This window comes from Heptranchias perlo, chromosome 1 (genome assembly GCF_035084215.1).
Source record: "Heptranchias perlo isolate sHepPer1 chromosome 1, sHepPer1.hap1, whole genome shotgun sequence".
Lineage (NCBI taxonomy): Eukaryota > Metazoa > Chordata > Chondrichthyes > Hexanchiformes > Hexanchidae > Heptranchias > Heptranchias perlo.
In genome coordinates, this window is record NC_090325.1 from 124,814,541 (window position 1) to 124,840,297 (window position 25,757).

The 25,757-nt window shown below is 42.3% G+C and overlaps 1 protein-coding gene across 3 annotated transcripts in view; it reads right to left on the bottom strand.

Annotated features, from left to right (window-relative positions):
• Positions 1-25,757, bottom strand: part of LOC137325736 (bifunctional heparan sulfate N-deacetylase/N-sulfotransferase 4-like) — a 505,664-nt gene that overhangs the window by 96,807 nt on the left and 383,100 nt on the right. For all 3 annotated transcript variants that reach the window (XM_067990926.1, XM_067990927.1, XM_067990928.1), the window contains 2 exons: positions 14,244-14,331; positions 10,965-11,119 (listed from right to left, as the gene is read on the bottom strand). In XM_067990926.1, the coding sequence (XP_067847027.1) occupies positions 10,965-11,119; positions 14,244-14,331 (243 nt within the window). The remainder of the gene's footprint in view (positions 1-10,964; positions 11,120-14,243; positions 14,332-25,757) is intronic.

Below are 25,757 nucleotides of genomic sequence, written 5' to 3' on the forward strand. Positions count from 1 at the left end.
CTGCCTCTAAAGCAATTATGTCCTTTCTTAAATAAAGAGACCAAAACTGCACACAGTATTCTAGATGTGGTCTCACCAATGCCCTGTACAATTGTAGCAATTGTAGCATCTCTACTTTTATATTCCATTCCCCTTGCAATAAATGACAACATTCCATTTGCCTTCCTAATCACTTGCTGTACCTGCACACTAACTTTTTGTGATTCATGAACTAGGACACTCAGATCTCTCTGTACCTCAGAGTTCTGCAATCTCTCTCCATTTAAATATACTGCTTTTCTATTCCTCCTGCCAAAGTGGACAAGTTCACATTTTCCCACATTATATTCCATCTGCCAAATTTTTGCCCACTCACTTAATCTGGGTTTGGAATCTAGATCTAAAATGAATACTTCTGTTTTAATGATACTGGGGCTAAAATTCCTCTTTTAACAAAAATTAGAAGAATGCTTGTCTTTTTCCATAACTAATAACCCATTAACAAAGTTCTACAAACGTGGCTTTGAAACATAACGATTTACGTTCATGAAGTTTTATTGGTAGATTATTAATTACGGAGTAAAACAGCCGTTCCATTTGTTTTTCATTAACACAGAAACTTTAGGCCTCTGCCCCTTGCAGGTGCTTCAGACTCAGTTGAGGACGCTTCCATGTGACAGATTTTTAGTCTTTGGCCAATAAGCTTCTTGAAGGCAATGTAATATTCATAGTTCACAGAATGTCACAACACAGAAACAGGTCATTTGGCTAGTCAAGTCTGCACTGGTGTTTTTCTCCACGTGAGCCACTTGGCATAATCCTAAGTTCCTGGTCATTCCCCATACCCTTCAAAATTCCTATTTTTCACTTGTCTAATTCCCTGTTTAGAATTCATCGGCTCTGCTTGAGCAATGGTTCGTGGCTGAGACGTTCTCTTTCTAACGACCTGTATAAAGAATTTTTTTCGAACCTCCCTTTTAATTATTTTTGTGATTATTTAAAATCTGTGTACTCTCAGCCCGGATTTTAACTCCTGGTGGGAGTCGTGCGGGCGGGGGCCACGGCAGACAGCAAACCATCCATCCCTCCGCAACGCGATGCCCGATTTTAACTCCAGGGTCTCATCGGCATAGGTCCTGTCAGTCTCCTGATCGAATCTGTTGGGAGTGCTAGCTGGCCAGTGGGTGGGAGTGGGAATTCGGGCAGCAGGGGGCTACCGGCAGTCAGGTAAGTGATTGGTTTGGAGGGGGTCGGGAGGACATCAGAGACGAGGTAGGAAGAGGGAGGCCCAAGGTTTCCTTGATAAGTACTCCTAACCAAAAAGGAAACAAAGGAAATTAAAAATGACTTAATTTTCTGGCCCTCTTCTGGCCCCAGATCTGCTTACCACCAAATTGTACTGGCGGGTGCATCAGTGGGTGAAACTGTTGCAATTTTTAGTTAAAATGCATTGGGGTCCTAATTGGTAGGACCCTGATTTTAACATATTCATGAGGTTCCTGCCTGCCTGCAGCTGCCGTCTCGGCAACTTCCACTACGTGGGTGGTTAAAATGGTGGCATGTGGGAGTGCTTTGGGATCGCACCAGTCAGTGACCTACTGCTATTTTAACCAACCGTCAGCCCCGTTCCCGTCTGGCGGGCAGGGTTAAAATTGGGGTTCTCAACACCATCTCACTAACCAGTGGTAACTATCAATCACTATTTAACTTGTCATCGCCCTTCATAATCAGATATTAGGTAAGCCTTAAGCTTCTCAGCTCTAGTAAAAAGAGACCAAAGTTTTCAAGTCTGTCTGTCTTTTGCAAAATTCATCATAAGCATGGAACTATAGATTGTAACAACACAGAAACAGGCCATTCGGCTTTTCAAGCCTGCACCACAGTGCCTCTCTACCACGAGCTACCTAGTGCAAGCCCACTATCCTGCTCGCTTGCCATATCCTTAAAATTCTTTTTCAAGCCGCTAATTCCCTTTAAAAAGAATTTATGGACTCTGCTTCAACAACAGTTTGTGGCAGAGAGTTCCAAATTGTAACCAGCCTGTGTGCAAAGAATTTTTTTCTAATATCCCCTTTAATCTTTTTTGTAATTATCTTAAAATTGTGCTTACTTGTTACTATTTCATCGAACAATGGAAGTAGTCTGTCACTATTTACCTTATCATAACGCTTCAGAATCTTCAAGACCTCTACCAGGATGTCTTGACCTTCTCAACGCTTGTGGAAAAAACCTTAACTTCTCAAGTCTCTCTCTATAACTGGTAACATCGGGCTCATCCCTGGTAACATGTTAGTGAATGTACAGTGTGCATGTTTTCCTATAAGGAAGTATACAAAATTGTACACAATAGTCCCAACTCAGCTTAATGAAGGACTAGTACAGTATCTCCTTGCTTATGTATTCTATGCTTCTGGCTACAAAATCAAATATATCTGTACCCTAGGGCATCTCTGCTCCTCTACTCTATTGAAAATGATAAAGGACAATGAAAAATCAAATATGACAATACTCAACTGGAGGAGGGCTATTTTAAGTCAGTTGAAAAGGGATCTGGCCCAGGTGGATTGGAATCAAAGATGGGCAGGTAAAACAGTAAATGAGAAATGGGGGGCCTTCAAAGAGGAGATAGTTCAGTTACAGACTAGACACATTCCCATGAGGGGGACAGGAAAGGTATCCAAAGCTAGAGCTCCCCGGATAACTAAAGACATAGAGATAAAAATTAAACAGAAAAAGGAGGCTTATGATAAATGTCGGGTGCATACTTCAGTCAAGAACCAAGCTGAATACAGAAAGTACAGGGGAGAACTGAAAAAGGAAATAAAAGGGGCAAAGAGAGTGTATGAGAATAGATTAGTGGGTAACATAAAAGGGAACCCAAAAGTCTTTTAGAAACATTTAAATAGGAAAAGGGTAGTCAAAGGAAGGGTGGGGCTGATTCGGGACCAAAAAGGAGATCTTCTTGTGGCGGCAGAGGGGATGGCTGAGGTATTAAATGAGTACTTTGCATCTGCCTTCACTAAAGAAGAGGAAGCTGCCTATGTCACAATAAAGGAGGAGGTAGTAGAGAAATTGGATAAGATAAAAATAGATAAAGAGGAGGTACTTAAAAAGTTGTCAGAGCTCAAAGTGGAAAAGTCATCCAGTTCGGATGGGATGCATCCTAGGTAGCTAAGGGAAGTAAGGGTGGAAATTGTGGATACTCTGGCCACAATCTTCCAATCCTCCTTAGATATGGGAGTGGTGCCAGAGGACTGGAAGATTGCAAATGTTACATTGCTATTCAAAAAAGGAGAGAGGGATAAACCCAGCAACTACAGGCCAATCACTCTAAAAGTTTCCCCACCACCGATATTAGAGACATTAATCTGGGACAAAATTAATTGGCACTTGGAAAAATGTGGATTGATAAATGAAAGCTAGCATGGATTGGTTAAAGGCAAATCGTGTTCGACTAACTTGATTGAGTTCTTTGATGAAATAACGGAGAGGATTGATGAGGGTAGTGAGGTTGGTGTTGTGTATATGGGGCTTGAAAAAGCATTTTATAAAGTACCACATAATAGATTTGTTAGCAAAATTGAAGCTCATGGGATTAAAGGGACAGTGGCTGTGTGGATACAAAATTGGCTAAGGAATTGAAAGAAGAGAGCAGTGGTGAACGGTTGTTTTTCAGACTAGAGGGAAGTGTGCATGGTGTCCCCCAAAGGGTCATTGTTGGGACCACTGCTCTTTTTGATATATATTAATGACCTGAACTTGGGTATGCAGGGTGTAATTTCAAAGTTTGCAGATGACACAAAACTCAGAAATGTAGTAAACAGTGAGGAAGATATTAACAAACTTCAGGAGGACATAGACAGACTGGTGAAATGAGCAGACACATGGCAGATGAAATTTAACACAGAGAAGTGTGAAGTAATTCATTTTGGTAGTAAGATTGAGGAGAGGTAATACAAATTAAATGGTACAATTTTAAAGGGGGTGCAGGAACAGAGAGTCCTGGAGGTGTACGTACACAAGTATTTGAAGGTGGCAGGACAATTTGAGAAAGCTGTTAAAAAAGCATGCAGAATCCTTGGCTTTATAAATAGAGGCATACAGTACAAAAGCAAAGAAGTTATGCAAAACCTCTAGAAAACACTGGTTATGCCCCAGCTGGAATATTGTGTCCAATTCTGGGCACCACACTTTTGGAAGGATGTCATGGCCTTAGAGAGGGTGCAGAGGAGACTTACTAGAATGGTACCAGGGATGGAAGGTTTCAGTTATGTGGAGAGACTAAAGAAACTGGGATTGTTCTCCTTAGAGCAGAGACGGTTAAGGGGAAATTTGATAGAGGTGTTCAAAATCATAAAGGGTGTTGATAGAGTAAATAAGGAGAAACTGTTTTCAGTGGCAGAAGAGTCAGTAACCAGAGGACACAGATTTAAAGTGATTGGCAAAAGAACCAGAGGCGACGTGAGGAAAGAAAATTTTACGTAGCTTGTTGTTATGAACTGGAATACATTGCCTGAAAGAGTGGTGGAAGTAGATTCAATAATAACTTTCAAAAGGGAATTGGATAAATACTTTAAGTGGAAAAATTTGCAGGGCTATCAAAGAGCTGGCACAGGCATGATGGGATGAATGGCCTCCTTCTGTGCTGTATCATTCTATGATACTATGATTCTAAGTGTGTTTCCCTATTCCAAAAGGTATTGCTTCACCCTTTTTCAAAATTGAACTGCATTTGCCAGCTACCTGTCCACCCTTTTAGCCTAACTAAGTCCTCCTGCAGTCTTTCACAATTTTCATCACATTTTGCTTTACCCCCGTCCCCTTCAATTTGGTGTCATTAATATGTTTCAATATTGTTCCAATCCAGATAATTTGTGTATGTAGTAAATAAGGGCAGCCCCAAACCAGACTCCTGTGGAACATCACTCACCACTTCTTTCTAGTCCAAGCATAAAATTGCAGAGAGATGTTAATAGATTAAGTGAATGGGCTAAACTGTGGCAAATGGATTTCTCAGGCAAGTGTGAGGTCATCCACTTTGGCCATAAAAAGGATAGACCAGAGTACTTTCTAAACGGTGAAAAGCTGGAAGCAGTGGAGATCCAAAGAGACTTAGGAGTCCATGTACATTGATCATTAAAATGTCATGGACAGGTACAGAAAATAATCAAAAGGCTAATTGAATGCTCGCCTTTATATCTAAAGGACTAGAATACATAGGAACATAGGAATATAGGAACAGGAGTAGGCCATTCAGCCCCTCGTGCCTGCTCCGCCATTTGATAAGATCATGGCTGATCTGTGATCTAACTCCATATACCTGCCTTTGGCAAGTTATGCTACAACTATACAAAGCCCTGATTAGACCACACCTGGAGTACTGTGCTCAGTTCTGGGCACCGCACCTTAGGAACGATATATTGGCCTTGGATGGAGTGCAGCGTAGATTTATTAGAATGATACCTGGACTCCAAGGGTTAAATTATGAGGAGAGATTACACAAACTGAGGTTGTATTCCCTGGAATTTAGAAGATTAAGGGGTGATTTGATCGAAGTTTTCAAGATACTAAGGGGAATTGATAGGGTAGATAGAGTGAAATTATTTCTGCTGGCTGGGGAGTTTAGGACTAGGGGACATAGCCTAAAAATTAGAGCCAGGACTTCCAGGAGTGAAGTTAGGAAACACTTCTACACGCAAAGGGTGGTAGAGGCTTGGAACTCTCTTCCACATATGGCAGTTGATGTTAACTCAATTGTTAATTTTAAATCTGAGATTGATAGATTTTTATTAACCAAAGGTATTAAGGGATATGGGGCTAAGGCGGGTATATGGAGTTAGGTCACAGACCAGCCATGATCGAATTGAATGGCGGAACAGGCTCGAGGGGCTAAATGGCTTACTCCTGTTCCTATTTTCCTATATTCCTACGTTCCTATGTTATATTCCCTACTGTTAAACAGAAAGGCCTGAAAATTTCAGAAGGTTTAACCCGGTTTCCCACTGTAACTTCAGCTGGAGTACCCCCCAGAGAAACTGTTAACGGAAGTTGCGGCAGGAGATAAGCAGAACCCCCATGGAATTTCAGAAAATGGGGTATCCTTGCTGGTGACCAGAAAGCATCATTGTGGGCTGCCAAGTAAATATCAATTCAATAAATGTAATGATTTTCTAACTTGTCTTCACATTACCAGTGGAATTATCTGAGCGTGAAAATCGTGTAATAAGAATTGTAAGGTTATTTCCTCCTCAGATTTGAAAAACTTTATTAATAAAAAAAATAACTGGCATTATGACCATTAAGAATGTGAGTAAAATGACTCCCTATTTTAGAAAAGCAGCAACTGTGACTGCGCTCCAACTGATTGGTTGGGGGTGGAGGGTGTGGCAGCCACAAATTTACAATGAAATAATGGTGGCACTACCTCAGTGACTGGAATAACAATATGGTTCTATTGCCATCTCCTTCCAGGCTTGACACAAGCCTCATGTGCTGCCACTAATGCAGCTGAGAATAGGCTGTATTGTTAATTGTCTGATTGCATTTGTAAGCCAGTGCCTACCATCCTAGATAGCTGATGGCACTCACCATCATTGTGTAAGATTTGCTTCTGTAAAAAAGCCTTAGGGTATAGTTAATCTCCATCAGAAATCTTTTCAGTCTCTGATGGGTTTCTATGGATTTTCATAAAGCATTCAATAAGGTACCACAAATGAGACATATTGCAAAGATAATGACACATAGGAACAGAAGTAGGCCATTTAACCTCTCGAGTCTGTTCTGCCACTCAGTGAGATCATGGCTGATCTGTGACCTAACTCCATATACCTGCCTCAACCCCATATCCCTTAATACCTTTGGTTAACAAAAATCTATCAATCTCAGATTTAAAATTAGCAATTGAGTTAGCATCAACTGCCATTTGCGGAAGAGAGTTCCAAACCTCTACCACCCTTTGCATGTAGAAGTGTTTCCTAACTTCATTCCTGAAAGTGCTGGCTCTAATTTTTAGGCTATGTCCCCTAGTCCTAGACTCCCCAACCAGTGGAAATAGTTTCTATCTATCTACCCTATCAGTTCCCCTTAATATCTTGAAAACTTCGATCAAATCACCCCTTAATCTTCTAAATTCCAGGGAATACAACCCTAGTTTGTGTAATCTCTCCTCGTAATTTAACCCTTGGACTCCAGGTATCATTCTAGTAAATCTACATTGCATTCCGTCCAAGGCCAATATATCCTTCCTAAGGTGCGGTGCCCAGAACCGAACACAGTACCCCAGGTGTGGTCTAACCAGGGGTTTGTATAGCTGTAGTATAACCTCTACCCCCTTGTAGTCTAGTCCTCTAGGTATAAAGGCCAGCATTCCATTAGTCTTTCTGATTATTTTCTTCCCCTGTTCGTGACATTTTAATGATCTATGTACATGGACCCCCTAAGTCTCTTTGGACCCCCACTGTTTCCAGCTTTTCACCATTTAGAAAGGATAGAATTCTATCCATTTTAGATTCAAAGTGGATGACCTCACACTTGCCTACATTGAAATCCATTTGCCACAGTTTTGCCCATTCTTTTAGTCTATTTAATATCACTCTGCAATTTTATGCTTCCATCTACACTGCTTACAATGCTACCTAACTTTGTGTTGTTGGCAAACTTGGATATGTGGCTCTTTATCCCGTCATCCAAGTCGTTAATGAATACAGTGAATAGTTGAGGCCTGAACACAGATCCCTGTGGGACACCAATAGTCACATTCTGCCAATTTGAGTACCTGCCCATTATGCTTACTCTCTGTCTCCTGCCGCTCAGCCATTTTCCTAATCAGGTCAATAATTTGCCCTCAATTCCATGAGCTTCAACTTTATTTAACAGTCTCCTATAAGGGACCTTATCGAATGCCTTCTGGAAGTCCATATAAACTACATCCATAGACATTCTCCTGTTCTCTACTTTAGTCACCTCTTCAAAAAATTCAATGAGGTTCATCAGGCATGACCTACCCTTTACAAATCCATGCTGGGTCTCTCTGATCAGCTGAAAATTTTCAAGATATTCTGTCACTCTATTCTTAATTATAGACTCTAGTAATTTCCCGACAACAGATGTTAGGCTAACTGGTCTATAATTCCCTGGTTCCCCTCTCTCTCCTTTCTTAAATAGCGGAGCGACATGTGCAATTTTCCAATCTAAAGGAATGGTTCCTGAATCGAGAGAACTTTGGAAGATTATAGTTAAGGCTTCAGCAATGTTCTCACCTACTTCCTTTAAAATCCTGGGATGGAAACCATCTGGTCCTAGGGATTTGTCACTTTTTAGTGCCATTAGTTTCTTCGTTATTGTTAATTTGCTTTCGTTAATTATGGTGAGTCCCCGTCCCTGATTCAAAATTAGTTTCCTTGGGTTGTCTGACATCCTCTTCCTCTACTGTAAATACTGATGTAAAGTAAGTATTTAACATGTCCGCCATTTCCTTATTTTCATTTACAATATCACCATTATCAGCTTTTAAGGGACTCACATTGCTCTCGACCACCACCTTTTTCCTAATGTAATTGTAACATTTTTTGTATTGATTTTGATATCCCTTGCAAGTTTCTTTTCATACTCCCTTTTTGTAGCTCTTACTATCTGCTTTGTCACCCTTTGCTGTTCTTTGTATCTCTCCCAGTCGTCAGGATCTGTGCTATTTTTTGCATTTTTGTACGCTTTTTCTTTCAGTTTTATGTTGTCACTTACCTCTTTTGTCATCCATGGCTTTTTTTTTGGCAAGTAGAGCTCTTGTCCCTTTGGGGTATAAACTGGTTCTGTATCATGTTAAATTCTTTTTTGAACACCTCCCACTGATCTACTGTCATTTTAAAGATTTGCCCAGTTTACTGTGGACAGTCTCTGTCTCATCCCATTGAAGTCGGCCCTACCTAAATTTAGAATGTTAGTAGCTGATATGGGTTTCTCCTTTTCAAACACAACTTTGAACTCGATCATATTATGATCGCTATTAGATAAATGCACTGTTAGGCTGTTAACTAAATTTGGCTCATTACTCATTATTAAATCTCATCTGGCCTGCCCTCTTGTTGGTTCTAGGACATATTGTTGCAGAAAGCAGTTTTGAACACACTCAAGAAATTTGCTACCTTTCTGACATGAGCTCATCTGCTTATCCCAATCTATATGAAAGTTAAAATCCCCAATGCTAATCAGGGTCCTATGACCCACATACAACCCGACTTAAATTTGAGGTACCAATGGGCAAACCGTGTACCATGCACGCTCTGCCCATTGATACCAGGCATAGAGCAGCCTAAACATAAATGCTGTTCCTGGTCCCGTAAAAATCTTCTGGCCGATTGCTGCCCTGCCCATGACCCTCGACCCCGTGTTAACCCATTACTTCTGGCTTGCCTCTGCAGAGGAGCCACCGGATTTCCCACCCACCCACTAGTTCAGCTTCTGCAGTTTGCCAGTCAAATGTTAATAAGGCCTGGCCCTCCAAATTCCAAAGGGGTTCTCCTGATCTCCCACTAGAGTTACGTCGGGAGATCAGGAGAACCCCTTTGGAATTTCAGGGCCATCGTTTTTAAGTATTATACTGATTCAGTATCTTGCTGTATCGTTTGGCTTCTGTGTATTAATTGATCTGTAATAAGTAATCGCTTGCATACAATGGCCTGTCGGCAAATTATTTTTGGCTTTTGGGAGAGACAGATGACTGAGGTGAGCATCCCACATGACCTCCAGTAAAATATATACTGCAATTAGGGATTAATTCTTAAACCTGGGGAGGATAACCCATACATGTCACATACAGAGCTACAGATTTCAGTTTATGGAAGAATTTAGAAGGTGGAGCTGGCCTTGGGTCGTAGTGTAAATCGGGAGATGACGAATCGGTAGTCCTCAATGGAAAATGTAAATTACTTCAGTGGAAATAAAAAATCAGACAGGTTGGTCTACTTAAGAAAATTGTCTTTAGCCGTGAATATAAAAGTGGTGAACAAAAGCTCAAACTGCAACTGGTCTGTTCTGCTTGTGTGAAGCATTTTGAAAAAGGCCACATTTTTGTTATTGCCAGTTTTGGTGGTTGAGAGTGATTGCCAAGATTGGTGATTCTTTTTCTTAATTTATATTCTTCCATGAAGGCAAACACAACCAAGCCTGATCCTGTTCACACTGATGCTTGCACACATTTTCTAGCAGGAATTGGTAGCTAGTGATCAAAGATAGAATCTCAGATTTTGCCCTCCCTAACCTGAAGATGCTAAGGTCATCTATAGTACCATCACCAGGGATTGTTTGTTTCTGGTTTTGTGGTGACCTAGAGGTAATTCCCCTGCAGTCTGTGTCATCAGTGCAACCACGGGGGGAAATGTGATGCCTCAATTTTTTTTTGTATGGATTATGTCCCTCCTCCTTCTGATTCCAAATCTTAGAATTGCCCCAATATCTCCCTGGACTCTTTATTCACCTCTGGTCTGAGTGTCATGAAAAACTTTTCCTTGATGGTCCTTGTGGCCTAGTGGAGGAGAGAAACATAATAAAACTCTGCATACTCTAACCATCAGAATGGAATAACAGGCAACATCTGACTTTCATGTCAGTCTTACAATGGGTGTTTGTTTATTTGACAGTCATATGTGTGCATGGGTGCTTACGTGTGCTTGTGTGTGTGCATGTGTGTTGGCGGGTGAATGAGTGGAAGTCACTTAGTGGTCTCTTGGAGATAAGTTGTATTTTATATCTAAATTGGGAAATCTGTAGTTTGAGCTATGGGTTCAGAGAATCCAAAGTTTGCTTCCCTCGAATTGTAACCCTGACATATGAATTTATACAAAAAAAAGGTGTATAATGCTTCTCATCCAATCAGAACCTTTCTTTGGTCTTACCCATAATCAAATGTATCTTTAAGAATTATTAGTCACCATTTAGAATCCTCTTCAATTCAGTTTACTAATAATACTCTCAAACCAATTGATACTCACTAATGCAAACTCCTTGTTGAGAATCATTTGCTCAGCCAGCACCGACTCATTGTGGAAGAGATGCGGTTGCATGTGACTCCACATGTGGGGGAACCACCAGAATTCATTCACGTACTTTAGGAGCAGGTCATCACCTTCATCCTCTGCAAGCGTCCCTGAAATTGTTACACTTGTGTCAGTTTTGAAAAAGAATACAAATTCTGGTCCTGATAATTGGATCTAAACTCTTTCTGGAATTGGTGGAGGGAGCATAAGATTCTCTTACTGTGTTAAAGTGGCAAAATGAACCACTGGAATAGCAGGTATCCCACATTGCCCTGCAGCCACTGTGCTCCTTGACCCTGCTGTTGAAATGCATCTGGGACACTGGACTGGCAAAGTCTAAAAGTATCATGACAGCTCCCTGTTATCACAAATTCATGTGCAGGATGCTGTGCCCATAGTCACAAAAGACCTGCACATTTAGGGAATGTGAGCTTTTGAGGTTGAGATGTAAAAATGGGGATTTATATTTGGAACATGCAATGCCACATGCGTGCAATCGATAGCCTCACAATCCTGGGGAGTCCAGTGAGTCTGGGAAAAAAAAGCCTTGCCCATTCAGTTATCTGTCTGGAACCATTGGCAAAGAGGGCATAGGTGAATATACAGTGAATTTGCTGATCTGGCAAAACTCCCCAGTGGCTCCCTGGAATGAATCGACAGCGTAAAAGATCAGAGCTATTATTATTTCCTCTGCTGCATTCAGAGCCAACCAGCTGTGGACCTTGTTTGCAGATCTGGCAGCAGCAACAATTGGAGCTCTTTGAAGCCTTCATGACTAAAGGGCAACCTCACCTTATACAGCTCATGAGAAAGATTTTGGAAAGTTCACCTAAGTCAATGCACCCTGCTAACATGGTCTGGCAAACACTCATATGGATAAGTGTGAGATGGTGCATTTTGGCAGGAAAAATAAAGAGGTTACATATTCCTTGAAAAATAAGAGTCTAAATGGGGTAGAGGAGCAAAGGGATCTGTTTCCCCTGGCTGGGGGGTCTAGAATGAGGGGCCACAGTCTCAGGATATGGGGTAGGACAGTTAGGACTGAGATAAGGAGAAATTTCTTCACTCAGAAGGTGGTGAACCTGTGGAATTCTCTACCACAGAAGGCTCTGGAGGCCAAGTCACTGAATATATTTAAGGAGATAGATTTCTAGACACAAAAGATATCAAGGGGTATGGGGAGAGCGCAGGAATATGGTATTGAGATAGAGGATCAGCCATGATCATATTGAATGGTGCAGCAGGTTCGAAGGGCCAAATGGCCTACTCCTGCTCCTATTTTCTATGTTTCTATCTAGGGGTACAGATACACAAATCATTAAAAGTAGCGACACAGGTTAATAAGGCCATAAAAAAGAAAACAAAGAACTGGGGTTCATGTTGGAGGAAGAGGTGTAACTGAAGGATGTAAGGGAAGCCAGATTATTCAAGCAGCACTAGAGGAATTACATAGAAACAGGCCATTTGTCCCAACTGGTCTATGCCCGTGTTTATGCTCCACTTGAGCCTCCTCCTACCCCACTTTATCTAACTCTATCTGCATAACCTTCTATTCCTCTCCCCCTCATGTGTTTATCTAGCCTTCCCTTATACAACTCATGGAAAGTTCACCTCAGTCAATACATCCTGCTAGCATGGTCTGGCTCTCCTCTGCTCCTGCTTCCAGTTGCACCTCCTCCTCCAACATGCATATTATGTGGAATGAGATTCCTATTGGGAAGCTCGTTTTTGCAGGATTCAGATACTTTCTCCTGAATTCCCCATCAATACAAGCCTCTTCATGGGTAATGAGGAATGTAGGTGAAGACTTCCTAAGTAAAACAGTGCAAGAATTTGGCAGAAAGAGTAGGCGATCTCAAGATCTCATCTTCAGCAGCTTTCCTGTAAACAACCAATTCTGCCTTGATTACCAGGTCTTGACAACTGTATCTGATTAATAGAGGCATGTGATTATAAGGGTGCATAAGAAGGCGCTAACTCACAGAATGTAGGATGTATGATGCCATCCTATCCTAACTCCATGATTTACATACCTCTGCCACTGATAGAGCAGGTATTTCTTCAGCCTGGCCTGTCATCTGCTAGTATTTGTAACATGGCAGTTTTGGGGAGGAAATCTGGATGATTTAGGGCCACATCTCCGCCCTCCCCTGAATTTCGGGACTATTATATCTAGTTTTATATCACACATGTATGTGCACACCGCTGCTTGCCTTTTTGTAACTATCACTTCACTACTGGCTCTATGAACCATCTGAGGCCTGAGAAGAATTCTCTACATCCTTGACTGATGACACCTGTGTGCTTTCCCAGGATTCTGTAGAACAGATTAGAACATTTAAATGTTCAGCCAGTTCACTGCTGCTGTAGTGGTTATTTCTGGCAGTGAAATTGTTTTAATCGGTAATAGCCATTACCAGCAGATAAAATTACTTAAAAATCAGAATGTACGTTTGTACCATGCCAAGTGAGAATTCTTGGTCAATTACATTTTGTGTAATTTTGATACACAAATCAAGCTATTTGCATTTTAAAGGAACTGTTTGCATTGATTTGACATGTTTGATGGTACCTGGCTTGACCATGTCCAGTGATATCGTATCTCCTCCTCCACAGAAAATCCTCTTATTGTTTAAAGGTCATCCTAAAAGATAAGAACAATCCCAGACTCCTTTCCTCAATGGTCAACAACATTTCCTGACTCCCTGGCCTTTCCCCCTCTATCCTTACACCAAAGCCAAGAGGGAAGAGCCTATGGATTTGTCTCAGTTACCTCAGCTGCTGTTTTTTTTCCTCCTTCTCCTATCCCTGTCACCCCAGCCTTTCCCCCATCCTAACCCTGACACCGTCTCACTCTGTAACTTCTCCCCATCAACCCCCCCCGCCTCACCATCTGCTCCCTTGATCCCCTGTCTACCCAACTCCTGACCATTCAACTATTCCCTCACTTCACTGGTGTTAGAGCTTTCGGCTGTTTCTGTCCTTTTTTCAGGAATACCTACCCTAATTCGATCTGCTGCTCCACTTCTCCACCTTTGAAAATTTTCTCAGAACCCACCTTTTCAACAACTTTCAGTCACCTCTCCTAACTCTCCAACCACGGCCTGGTGTCCCTTCCTTTATTTATTTAATCTATATATTTTTTTTTCACCTTGCTCCTCCCCGAAGAAGAGCCTTGCAATTTTTCAACACTAAAGGTGCTATCTAAATGCAAGATATGCTCTACATTCTTACCTGTGTGGTAGAACTTTCCAGAATATCCAAGGTTGAAGGTAAAGTTGGGAACCTGGGTTCGCAATAGGTTTTGAGTTTCAAGTAATGCCTTAAAAAGAAACAAATTACAACATGATTGCTGGAGGATTTGGTCTTTTAATATTGAACATAATGCTAAAAGTAACTGTCACATTCATTTTTCGCTCTTACTAATAGATGAAGGATCAGTGAACTGCAATTCATAGTTTCAGTTCAGTCTAACGAAAGCCACATGAAACCACAATCTTATATTTGATTTTAGAAATACTCATTAAAATAATGAGCTTGAAAAATAAAACAGCATAAAAATATACCTTGGTTTTGACGTAGGATTTTAAAACAGCTGAATGGCAGTGTTTTATTTATGGTTGATTGACTGGGTCTGCCCTGGCCAGAGGCAAGAAAGCCTGGATTTCAGCTAAGTACATGGATAAGAGATGATTGAGGAAAGAATATACATAGATTGTTTGATGTAAACTGTACACCTACGGGACTGTAAAGCTGAGATTTTCAGCTGGTCATCACCTGACTTGTGGCACCAATCAGGTGGACAACAGCGGGAAATGGGATGTTGATCTTGTAACATCGGTTCTCCACCGACTTTCACACCCATCCCATGACATTTCCTGTAGTCGGCAGAAGCATCCACCTATTATTGGCTAAATGCATGCAAATGAGGCAGTAATGTCGTGGTGATGCCATACACTCTATTTTCTGTCACTTCTACCTCATTTGCACTGATTTACATTCACACCAATTTCCTACTGGCGTCCGTGTTTGCAAGGCACCATGGAAATGCAGATAAGAATTTAAAGGGCCTAGATTCAATGAAAAGAGTGCAGTTAAACGTTTATTTTTCAGTCATTTTTGCTGTTATCTGTACCATTTGCTGAGTGCCTACCATTCACTCCTCAGGCAGAGTTTTCCCATGAGGACTACCTTCAATCTTTGCTTCTTGGAAGAAGAGGAAGAGCAATGGAGGGATGCCCAGCTGGTGCTGCTTGATTGGAGGTGCATGGTACCCACAGGCTGGTATCCTCAAACCACAGTATCCAGGTGGACACGTTTCTACCTGCGTTTGTCTGAGGAGCAGCACTTGCGGAAACTTCGCTTTCCAAAGGAAGCCGTCACAGAGTTATGTCACATGCTGCAAGTGGACGCACAGCCAGAGCCTCCACCACAGCCACTGCTCTGTCAGTGGCTGGTAAGATCACAATTGCTCTTAACTTCATTGATCAATGCCTATACCTACATCAGCACGAACATATTCTATTGTCTCATTGTATAGCACATTTATGATAAGCAGATCACCAAAATGCAAGTAAAAACTCACTTCCCTTGTTACGTTGCCTTTGTTTTGAGAAACCCCACTGTTCCAGAGCCCTTTTACCCAGAAAGGAAAGTCTTAAGATGGCTCCTGGGAGATAAAAGCCATTCTCTACAGCCATGACTGTTTACGCTTGTGTGCTTTCCCAGGATTCCAGCTAAGCACTGCTATAATGAGGTCATCAGAGTCAACATTGAGCACACCATCTGCATGTTGAAGGCAAGCTTCAGGAGCCTGGCTTGGTGTCGGGGAGTCCTGCAATATAGTCTGGTGAGGGGTCTCAAGGCTAGTAATGGTGCATTGAATACGGTACAGCCTTGCCTCATAAAGAGGTCTCTGTGGAGGCCCTGCAGGATAAAATGTCAATGGGCAGCAGAGGGATCAACCAGAGGAACAACACCCGAGCATGCCTGCCGCCTGCTCAGCTCAGGGCAGCCCAATTTCTCAGAAAGGTCCTAAAACATTAACATATGCAAGGGCCCTAATGCTTGTTTTAGACGGCCACCCGAGATGGCTGATAATCATCTGAAGTCAATATGGCATTGGATGTTTTTCAGGCATCCTTAGGGCATAGGGCATAGTCCTGTGAAATTGCTAATTTTTGGTCCAACGTTGGTCAATGATGATTAATTTCTACCCCTATCAGGCTAATGTAAATAAGATTTACTCTTAAACTCCATATTCCTCAATGCATAACATCCAATATAGTATGTGCATATTATTACCATCTCAAAGCCAGTTCCAAATTCAAGATTTGACTATAAAGTTAAACCATTTATTATGAAATAAAAACCAAAAAAGAATGTTTTAACAATAACTGTTTTGATTCATATTGCCGTTAGCCATATCATAAACATGTAATTGGCCAGTTATCTTCAACATCAGATTCTATTTGTGCTATGTCAAAACAGCTTGCTAAATTGCTAATATACTTCAAGAAAAGTGTCGACTAAATCATCAACTTGAAATGAAATGGGATGAAATGTGTCAAATGAGTTTGCACGAAAGATAACTCTGCACAGCTTGAGACCTGTAAATTGACGCCATTAAAAAGCATTACTGTTCTTCAATCCCATGTGTTTACATAAAAGAAACATGTGCACAGCCATTTTTGTTATCAATGAAGTATTTCTCATGCCACCATAACATTTTGTATGCATGAGGACAGAGGAAACGGCATCTCAAAATGGGAATTACTATGCAAATTGCATTTGGCTGTAGCAAGTACAACTAAAAAACCTTCCCAATCCATTCAGCTCCTGAAAAACTGCATGTACCCAATTACAGTGAGTGACACATTAAATTTTTTCGCTGTGGTCAAAGTGCTCCAATAATCCTCATGTCAGTTAGTAAACAGCAACCAATAGCAATAACTGAAATCTGGGATAAGCTTGCACAAAATTTCCATGAGTCTTTGTACTGACTAGTATGCAACTTATGTTAGCTTATTTCATGTTACTGAGCATTGTTTTTGGTACTGTTTTACTGAGAAGCTGAGGTGAAGGGCCAAAACTCAACATTCAGCACACCGCCAAGGACAGAAAAAGTAGAATCTGGAAGTAGTGATTTGGTCACACCAAGCTTGGGTGTTAAAAGCCTGAAGATTGTAGGAGAAAGGGGGTGAAGAGTTCCAAAGCTTTGAGATCCAAGAAAAGAATGAGTTAAAGGACACACAGTGATGAGTCCTGATTGCAATGCACTAAAGATGTAAGGAGGAGGAACATAAAGTTCAGAGGAACACAGACGATAGTAGTATTTTTTATTAGTGAGTAACCAGAACATGAAAAAAGAAACCAAGCTTTCTAGAGACAGCGTTAGCAATGCAGGATATATTTATAAAAACAGAGAAGAACAAAAAAGGTTTACAGATAGAGAGAGACAGATAAGAGGCTGCAGATTAAAGAATCATTATCAGACAGAAAGCTTTTTCATGTGTTCTATCCAGAAATGCATGAAGATCGCCTTTAAATATAGGAGTGGCGTTGAAATCTTGGATGGACTAGGAGTTTCTAGAAAGTTAAAAATTGTTACACGACACAGTGTGCTGTTAATTTTGGTAAAAGTTACCTGGGGAATCTGGCCTTGCACTTTTAACTGTCGGTAAAATAAGGGACTTGCTTAAGATTGAATTTGCTGAGTGGGTATGATGCTGCACTGTTGTCATGCAGTTGACTAATTTGGCAAGTAACACCTCTAATTCTATGTTATTGTGAAAAGTATGTACAGCAATCCTGGTAATAATGACAGGATCGTGCCCACCGGTGACATCTGCTGCTGACCCCACAGGAGTATGTAGGTCACCTCATTAGCATACCATGGGCGGACACCCGTGCTTCTAGAAGCACCATTTGCCCCAAGCTGCTTGGCTGTAGACCAACCCCCACCCCGACTTTGTCCCTTCACCCCTGTTCCCAGTTGTTTTCTTTTTAAAGGGGCTGCTAAACATTGCTAAACTATTTCTCCTCTTTGTGGACATCATGGCCTGAAGCCCCCAGGTGGAGACCACTTCCATCATTTGACAGCTGGAGTGCCTGTTCTCACTAGGTGTATTCTCGCCAAAGATACAGATAATATCACTTGCAAAGTAATAGTCTGTGCACTGTATGTTTTGTAATAATTATTATCCTCTTTACCTAAGTTTACTTTATAAAGTAATGTAAAAAATATGATTACTGTCAAGTTTGCCATTTTCTTTCTCCTTATCCCACCTGGGACCTGGTGACTCTTTTGGACTGGATTACTTTGAATTTTTGGGAATCTGCTACTTTGTACTGTGGAAGACGTGTGTTTCATTTTTGTAGGGATTGATACTTTAATGATTGCAAAGATTTTTATTCTGAAGCTTACACACTTACTGTTCACATCGCATTGCGCTTTATTGTGATGCTTACTGTATTGTTTTTGCTGTCATTCCTATATTCGTAAAACTTTTCATCAATATTAAAATGATTTTTAAAATAATGCGGCTTCCATTGTAATATGACAAGAATAATATACAACATAACTGCATTAAAAAAAACTGCACGTGGAAAACTAAAATCCTTCCTCTTCATATCATTGGCAGGTCGACAATCATGTTAAAATTAAAAGTTGTAGATAAAACATTTTTAAGCAACATATTTCCAAAAACCAATAGGAGAAGGAAAGAAAATCCATCTGGTACTTCTAACTATATGCCAACGAATTCTGGGAACAGTTCTTTTGTCCTAATTAGATGATGTAATTCCTGTAGCGCTGTTTAGTTTTATTTTACACAGTATTGCAGTTTTCTCGTTCAATGGTCTTACTACAGTTTCTGTAAATGAACCATATCGCTTACAATTTGAAATCTGAATCTTGTCACTATTTGATCTGGAGATTAACAATTATACCAATTGCGTTAGCGCAACAGGATTAAGTGCAACCTCTTGCTACACTTTCACACTAGCTCGAAATAGTGGAAAATATTATACACATAAGCGATTTGACAGGCTAAACCCATTGACCAAATTTATAAAATCAGGCAGAATTATAAAATACAGACACACATTTTACGGTTTAGTGCCCTTGGTGTAGAGCTTTGTGTGATGGGAATGCACATCAGGAATTTGGGTTCGAAGGTCAAATTCGTGGCCTGCATAAGGCCTTCGGTCCACTCATTTTAATGGTTTGAAAATTATGAATGCCGCAAATTGGGCCCAAATGCCGGACGTGCAAACACGACTGAAAGACGTCCAACCTGAAATTAGTCGGCCGTTTTTTCAGACATTTCTAGCAGCCACCTAAAACTGGCGTTAGGCCCCTAATGTACATAAATGAGTGGCCTAACACCTATTTTAGGACCTCTTGGGAAATTGGCGTACCGAGGAGTGGAACATATAATGACTCTGCTCATTTTATGAGCTGTAAAAATGGTGGCAGGCATGTATGCGGCGGGTTGAGGACGCATTCCCCGATTTTAAATTTTTAACCTCTCCCGCCCATTGAGGCAGGGTGGGGTGGGGGGGAGGGTTAATATCGGCCCCTTTGAATCAACCATCAACCATTAATATAGTGAACTTTCTGTCCTAACATGCAAAAATCTGCCTCAGCTGAAATGTGTTCATATGGGTGAAATGAACACATCGCACATGTAATTTGTGAAGATTGGAGTTTTGTGGAATCCAGGCTTAATTACCAACATTCCTCCAAATAATGAGCACAGCATTGATTTTAGTGGTCCTTTAATAGTTGACTTCATGGAGAAAGATGAGCAGAAGCAGAGAAGGCTGCCTCAGATTTCAGATAGTACCAAAGGTGTATTGTTTGAATCAGAAGCCATGGCACCCATTGCATCTATAGACCTGGGAATGACCGTACAACACCGCATGTGGAGATTTTCGTTTAGCTGGGAGGCAGCTACAGAGCAAATCCATTTGCAATAGCACACAGCAACCTTAGTGTTCAGGCAGCAATTTCAGGCCAGGCAAAAAAAACAGGTGGGAATCAAGTAATTATGATCAACTCATCAAACTGCTGTCCTTTAAGATTTACTACATAGAATTAAATAGAATTTACAGCAAGAAAACAGACCATTTGGCCCAACTGGTCTGTGCTGGCGTTTATGCTCCAAGAGCCTCCTCCCACCCTACTTCATCTAACCCAATCTGCATTTCCTTCTATTCCTTTCTCTCTCATATACTTATCTACCTTCCCCTTAAATGCATCTATGCTATTCGCCTCAACCACTCCTTGTGGTAGCAAGTTCCATACTGTTGCAAACCTTTATGCAATATCTAGGTGATGGGGAGAAGGTGGGCAGATGGACTTGAGGTCCATATAAAAAGGATGGGTTTGTTGGGACCTAATGACTTTTTAAGGTTGTAACATTTTTATGTTACTAAGACATTTGAGCATGCTCCAAGATTGAGACAACATTAATAATCTGTTGGATTTTGCTCATGTGCATTATGAAGGTAAATTTAATGATGCGTGGTCCAGGCGCAGAATCTTACCTATTGGAATTGCACATAGGGAAATTATGGGCTCAAATGCCATGATTTGTCATCCATTCCTTTTACCGTGTGATATCATCCCAGTTCCCTAAAGTGTTACCACAGACTGTTTTGTTCCGTACCCTTGTGCTGATCCTTCAATACAAGTTTCTAGAATCTAAAGCCTAGAAATTATGATGTTTAGTGTTCAGATGAAGTGACATTGCTTGTTTAACAGAAGAGTTAACCCATTAAAATAATGGACATAATAAGGTCATACAAATGTGCAATGTGTTCATACATTAATATTGAATATCATATTTTTAGGTTTGAATGTTACAAGCTAAAAAATGGTTATCTTCTATCTGCATTTTATGATTATGACACACATCATTGTTGCAATGGAGTTATGTGGTCTGACTGAAAGAATTCGTTTGCAAGTCTCCGTATTATTAAATTTGCCCGCAGCCTATCATTTCTCAGGAATTCATACTGTAATAAAGTCACCAGCAATAACTCCTGCACTGCTGTGAAAAAAGGTTTCCAAAAAAGTTGAAATAACAACATTATAGTACTTTACATTGTGAGTTAGGGCACCAGGGGGGCAGTAGTCATTTGAAGTCTTACATTATGAACACTGCTCTGTGGAACCTTGGTGCCAGAATGCCACTAGTCTCTATTGGCTTGTTAGAAGGCAGGCATTCAGAAACCAATGTTTCATACTGCCTTCGGTGTCTACTCTCAGAACTAGGAAAAGTCAGGTGCCGGCATTGGAGGTGTGGGGGTTTAAATTGGATAACTCCAGAAAACGGGCGGGGGGAGTGTGGTGCCCGGTTAATCCATGCCTGGTCGTTGCAATGCAGGCAGCACGTTATATTCGTGCTGCCTGCTGTTTTAAATGATTGCTGTGTGCAGCCAGCGCTACCTGCGCTGCGAATTGGCTGCACGCATCAGCGGGGGGCCCCAATATTGCGAGTGGCTCGCGCTTCTTAAAGGCAGCCTGCACCTCTTAAAAGGATGCAAGAAATGATGGGAGTCATTTGTGAAGTGATTCAGTGCTGTAATACTTTGAAGACTGGCTGCGCCTGAGAGAAAGCGTACACCAAGGTTCTCCAATGATACACTGGTGGCCTAGGTGCAAGAGGTAGAGAGAAGGAGGGGCATCCTATATCCGCAGGAGGCCTTCCAGACATACGCTCAAGAGGCAGTGGGAGGAAATAACGGATGTGGTCAATGCCAAGAGCATTGCACCAAGAACATGGTTGCAGTGCAGGAAGAAGTTCAATGATTTAACACGAGTGGTCAAGGTGAGTGAGTTCAAGTTTCAAGTAGCATATCATACCAAATGCAACACTAGCCTCATCCATTGTTCAATGCACCACACTCCCGTCACCCACCTACCAACAATCTCTTTCAATCAGTACTTAACTGTTCAAATCATATGCTTTATCACATCCTCACACACTTACCATTGTTGCAAGCCTTACACCCACAACTCACAGTTCAACCATGACAGCCACATCACCCAAACATCTTGTAGGACACTCACTGACACACTTCCCTCTTCCTTGCAGGTGAACGTGGCGCATAAAAGGAGGCAGCAAGAAATAACTGGAGGAGGACAAGCGCACCTACACGTTTTAACTCCCTGGAGGAGACTGTGCTGGCCATCATGGGAAGGGCCATCGCTGAGGTCTGGGCCACTGGCAGTGCTGGAGGGATCGATGATGTGGGTCTCTGTATACCTAATCCTCCTTCTCTCTTCCCACTTCTTCCTCATCCCACAATCTTTTCTGACTCACGTGGTGCAGAAGGTGTAAGCACACACTTCTTACTTTCACCTCTCTCCTCACCACAACCCAACCCTTGTCCCTTTGTCATTTCAGATACACAAGAACTGGAATCTTCCTAGGCAGAGGAAGAAGACTGTGATGATGAAGACACACCATCACTTGATCTTGCACTCACAGCCACCAGCTCAGAGATTGACACTGCATGTACTTTAGAGGCTAGGATAATGGAAGGATCTGCACATGGCGAGACACCGGGCACAAGTACGCAGGAGCTGGGACAGGGGTAACAGATACCATAGGTGCTAGCTCACTGGAGGGTGAGGTCGCACATCAGTCCTGCTGCAGAGGATTCAGATGAGGACTTTGATGGGCCAGGTTACAGAAGAAGGCTGATGGGCATACACAACCAAATGCTTAGTGCACTGGAAAGCCTGCCAGAAAGCCTGCGCACAATGTCAAGGAGAATGGAGGAGTCCAGCTCCAAATTGGCACAGGGCTTTGCACAGAACTTGGAGCCCATCCTTTCCATCATCGAACGGATGGTCACCTCCATCAGCACACCTGTGGAACCCATCATAATGCAGTGTCTGATAACTGTGTCACAGCTTCCATCAAAGGTCTGAGTGCTGCCATCATGGCTCTGGATACCAATGTTCAAAGGGGCTTCCAGGGTGTCAGAGCAGTCTAGCATTCTGTTCTCCAACAGATCATCAGGACTGCTGAGGAGAGTGGCAGTGGCTCCATGGAACACGAACCTGCTGTCCACTCTCAGGATGTCAGCATTCCTGCTCCCACACCTGCTACTCCGCCAGTGCCCTTGCTGTCGCCTGTCAGCCACTGGCCCAGGCTGAGTTGGTGCAGTCTGAAGCCGGGACCTCCCGGCCCAGAGCTGCTCAAGGTCATCCTCCAAGACCATCTGCAGTCTCCTCAATTAAATGTCAGCAGCCTTTCACCACCCTTGCTCCAGCCACTGGGGAAGCACCTCGTGGGGCACTAGGAAAGGTAAAGGCACACGAAAGACAGGCATGAAGGAAATGCACAAGGGTGAATAGTCTCATTTTGTTTGCATACTTTCATGTGTCAATTTATAAATGTGGATTTGAGTTTGCATTTGGTGGTGGTTTTTATTTCTGTGATGAGCTGAGGGAGGAAGCAATGATTAATCATAAGGAGGACGATTTGATGGTCATGTGAGAGGGGAAAGGTAAGGAGTGTGGGACTGTGGGTGAATGGGGAGTTGTAGTTGAGGTTACTGGTATCGCTCATTAATAATCTGATCACCTTAGAGTCCTGGCAGAAAGGACCTGTCTACATTATAGCCTCCCTTCCTTTTCCTCCACTTCCTATTGCACTTCCTCCTCCTCCTCCTCCTCCTCTTCCTCATGTCCCTGCTCCTCAGGTTCTCGCCTGATAGGCGAAGGCAAGGGCTGTTCCCTCATATGCAGCATGCAGCATACTAAGGAAATCTTGATAACTGCTCAGCTGAGTACTGAAGGGATCCTCCAGAGCATTTCAGGCTGGGTAAGTGTTGCCTGAGGACGCCTATGATGTACCCGATGATGTTCCTTGTGGCAGAATGGCTCTCATTGTAGGCCTGCTGTGCACATGTACGTTGGTTCCTGACCAGAGTTATGAGCCATGTCATGAGGGGATAACCCTTGTCACCCAATAGCCAGCCTTTGACTTGCCGTGCTGGTTGAAATACGGGTGGAACAGAGGACTGCCGCAGAATGAACGAATCATGACTGCTGCCAGGATAGCGAGCATTCACCTGCATGATGCGCTGCCTGTGATCGCACACCAACTGCACATTGAGGGAGTGGAATTCCTTTCTGTTCATGCATATGCCCGAGTTCAGTTGAGGAGCACGCAAGGCAATATGTGTGCAATCAATCGCATCCAGCACCATGGGGTAGCTTGCAATGCGAGCAAAATCTCGTGCACACTCCTCCTGTTTGTCTATGGCAAGAGGAAATGAGATGACTGTGTTTCTCATTGTATAGAGAGCCTCAGTGACCTCTCTTATACTGTAGCGCACTGCAAACTGTGAGATGTTGCTTATATCTACGGACAGAAAACACCTTGACAGCCACAGGCAATGCTCTCCTTGATCTGCTTTGAGACTGCCATTGTGCCTACAGCAGTTGAGAAATTTCAGTCACGACCTCTTTTGTGAACCAAAGACGTCTGAAGCACAGGTTGTCACTGAAGTTGAGGTAAGAGTATTGTTCCCTGAAAACCCTCTGTGGTATGGCCTCCTGCTGAGTGCCCTGCTCCTCCTCTTCCTTCTCCCTCTTCTAGCAGTTTGTCCTGCTCTGTGTGGCCTCTTTTCATTCTTCCAGTCCTGTTCAATTCCCAGAGGAAGCCCTACCAGGCCTCCCACATCTGGAAGCAACGTTTTTCGGCAGAATATTTTAAATGATACAAAGAATACAGCAAAACCAGCCAGACCACTCTCCCTGTAAGTAGAGGAAACCTCAAAAACATATACAATTGCACAAGCAGCCAGAAGAAATAATCCAGCAACTAACCTGTAAGTACTTCATGATCCCTTTAAATAGCGCCGGTGGGAGATCCTTCGTGCCCTTTAAGTCCTGTTCAGTTGTGCAAGGTTGAGACTGGACGTTGGGCGGAGTGTGGAGTTCCAAAAAAACAACATTGCCTTAAAATCAGCGTTGCACACTGATCTGCGTCATATTCTCCCTACTCCATATGGTGTCGGCGGTCGTTCGGTGCGCGCAAGCCCCTTTACCAAGATGATGTCCTGCACACTTCCCATTGGAAGCAGGTGCGTGCAGCTCGGACCCCTTTTTCGGATCTTAGGTGTTTACGTAGTGCTTAAAAAACGGGCACTACACGACCCAATTTCACCCCCAAGGAGTTTATTCTGATAGCTCATTGATGAAAGTACTGCATGCTGCCACGTGCCATCGATACCAGAAAAACAACTTTAGACTTCTCTTAGGTTGTAGAACATAAAGAAAATTAACGCCACACCACCATATTATAGACCAATCAACTGAGCTGTCAGACATAGGAACATAGGAACAGGAGTAGGACATTCAGCCCCTCGTGCCTGCTCGAACATTTGATCAGATCATGGCTGATCTGTGATCTATCTCCATATACCTGCCTTTGGCCCATATCCCTTAATACCTTTGGTTGCCAAAAAGCTATCTATCTCAGATTTAAATTTAGCAATTGAGCTAGTATCAACTGCCATTTGCGGAAGAGAGTTCCAAACTTCTACCACTCTTTGTTTGTAGAAATGTTTTCTAATCTCACTCCTGAAAGGTCTGGCCCTAATTTTTAGACTGTGCCCCCTACTTCTGGAATCCCCAACCAGCGGAAATAGTTTCTCTCTATCCACCCTATATGTTCCCCTTAATATCTTATAAACTTCGATCAGATCACCCCTTAACCT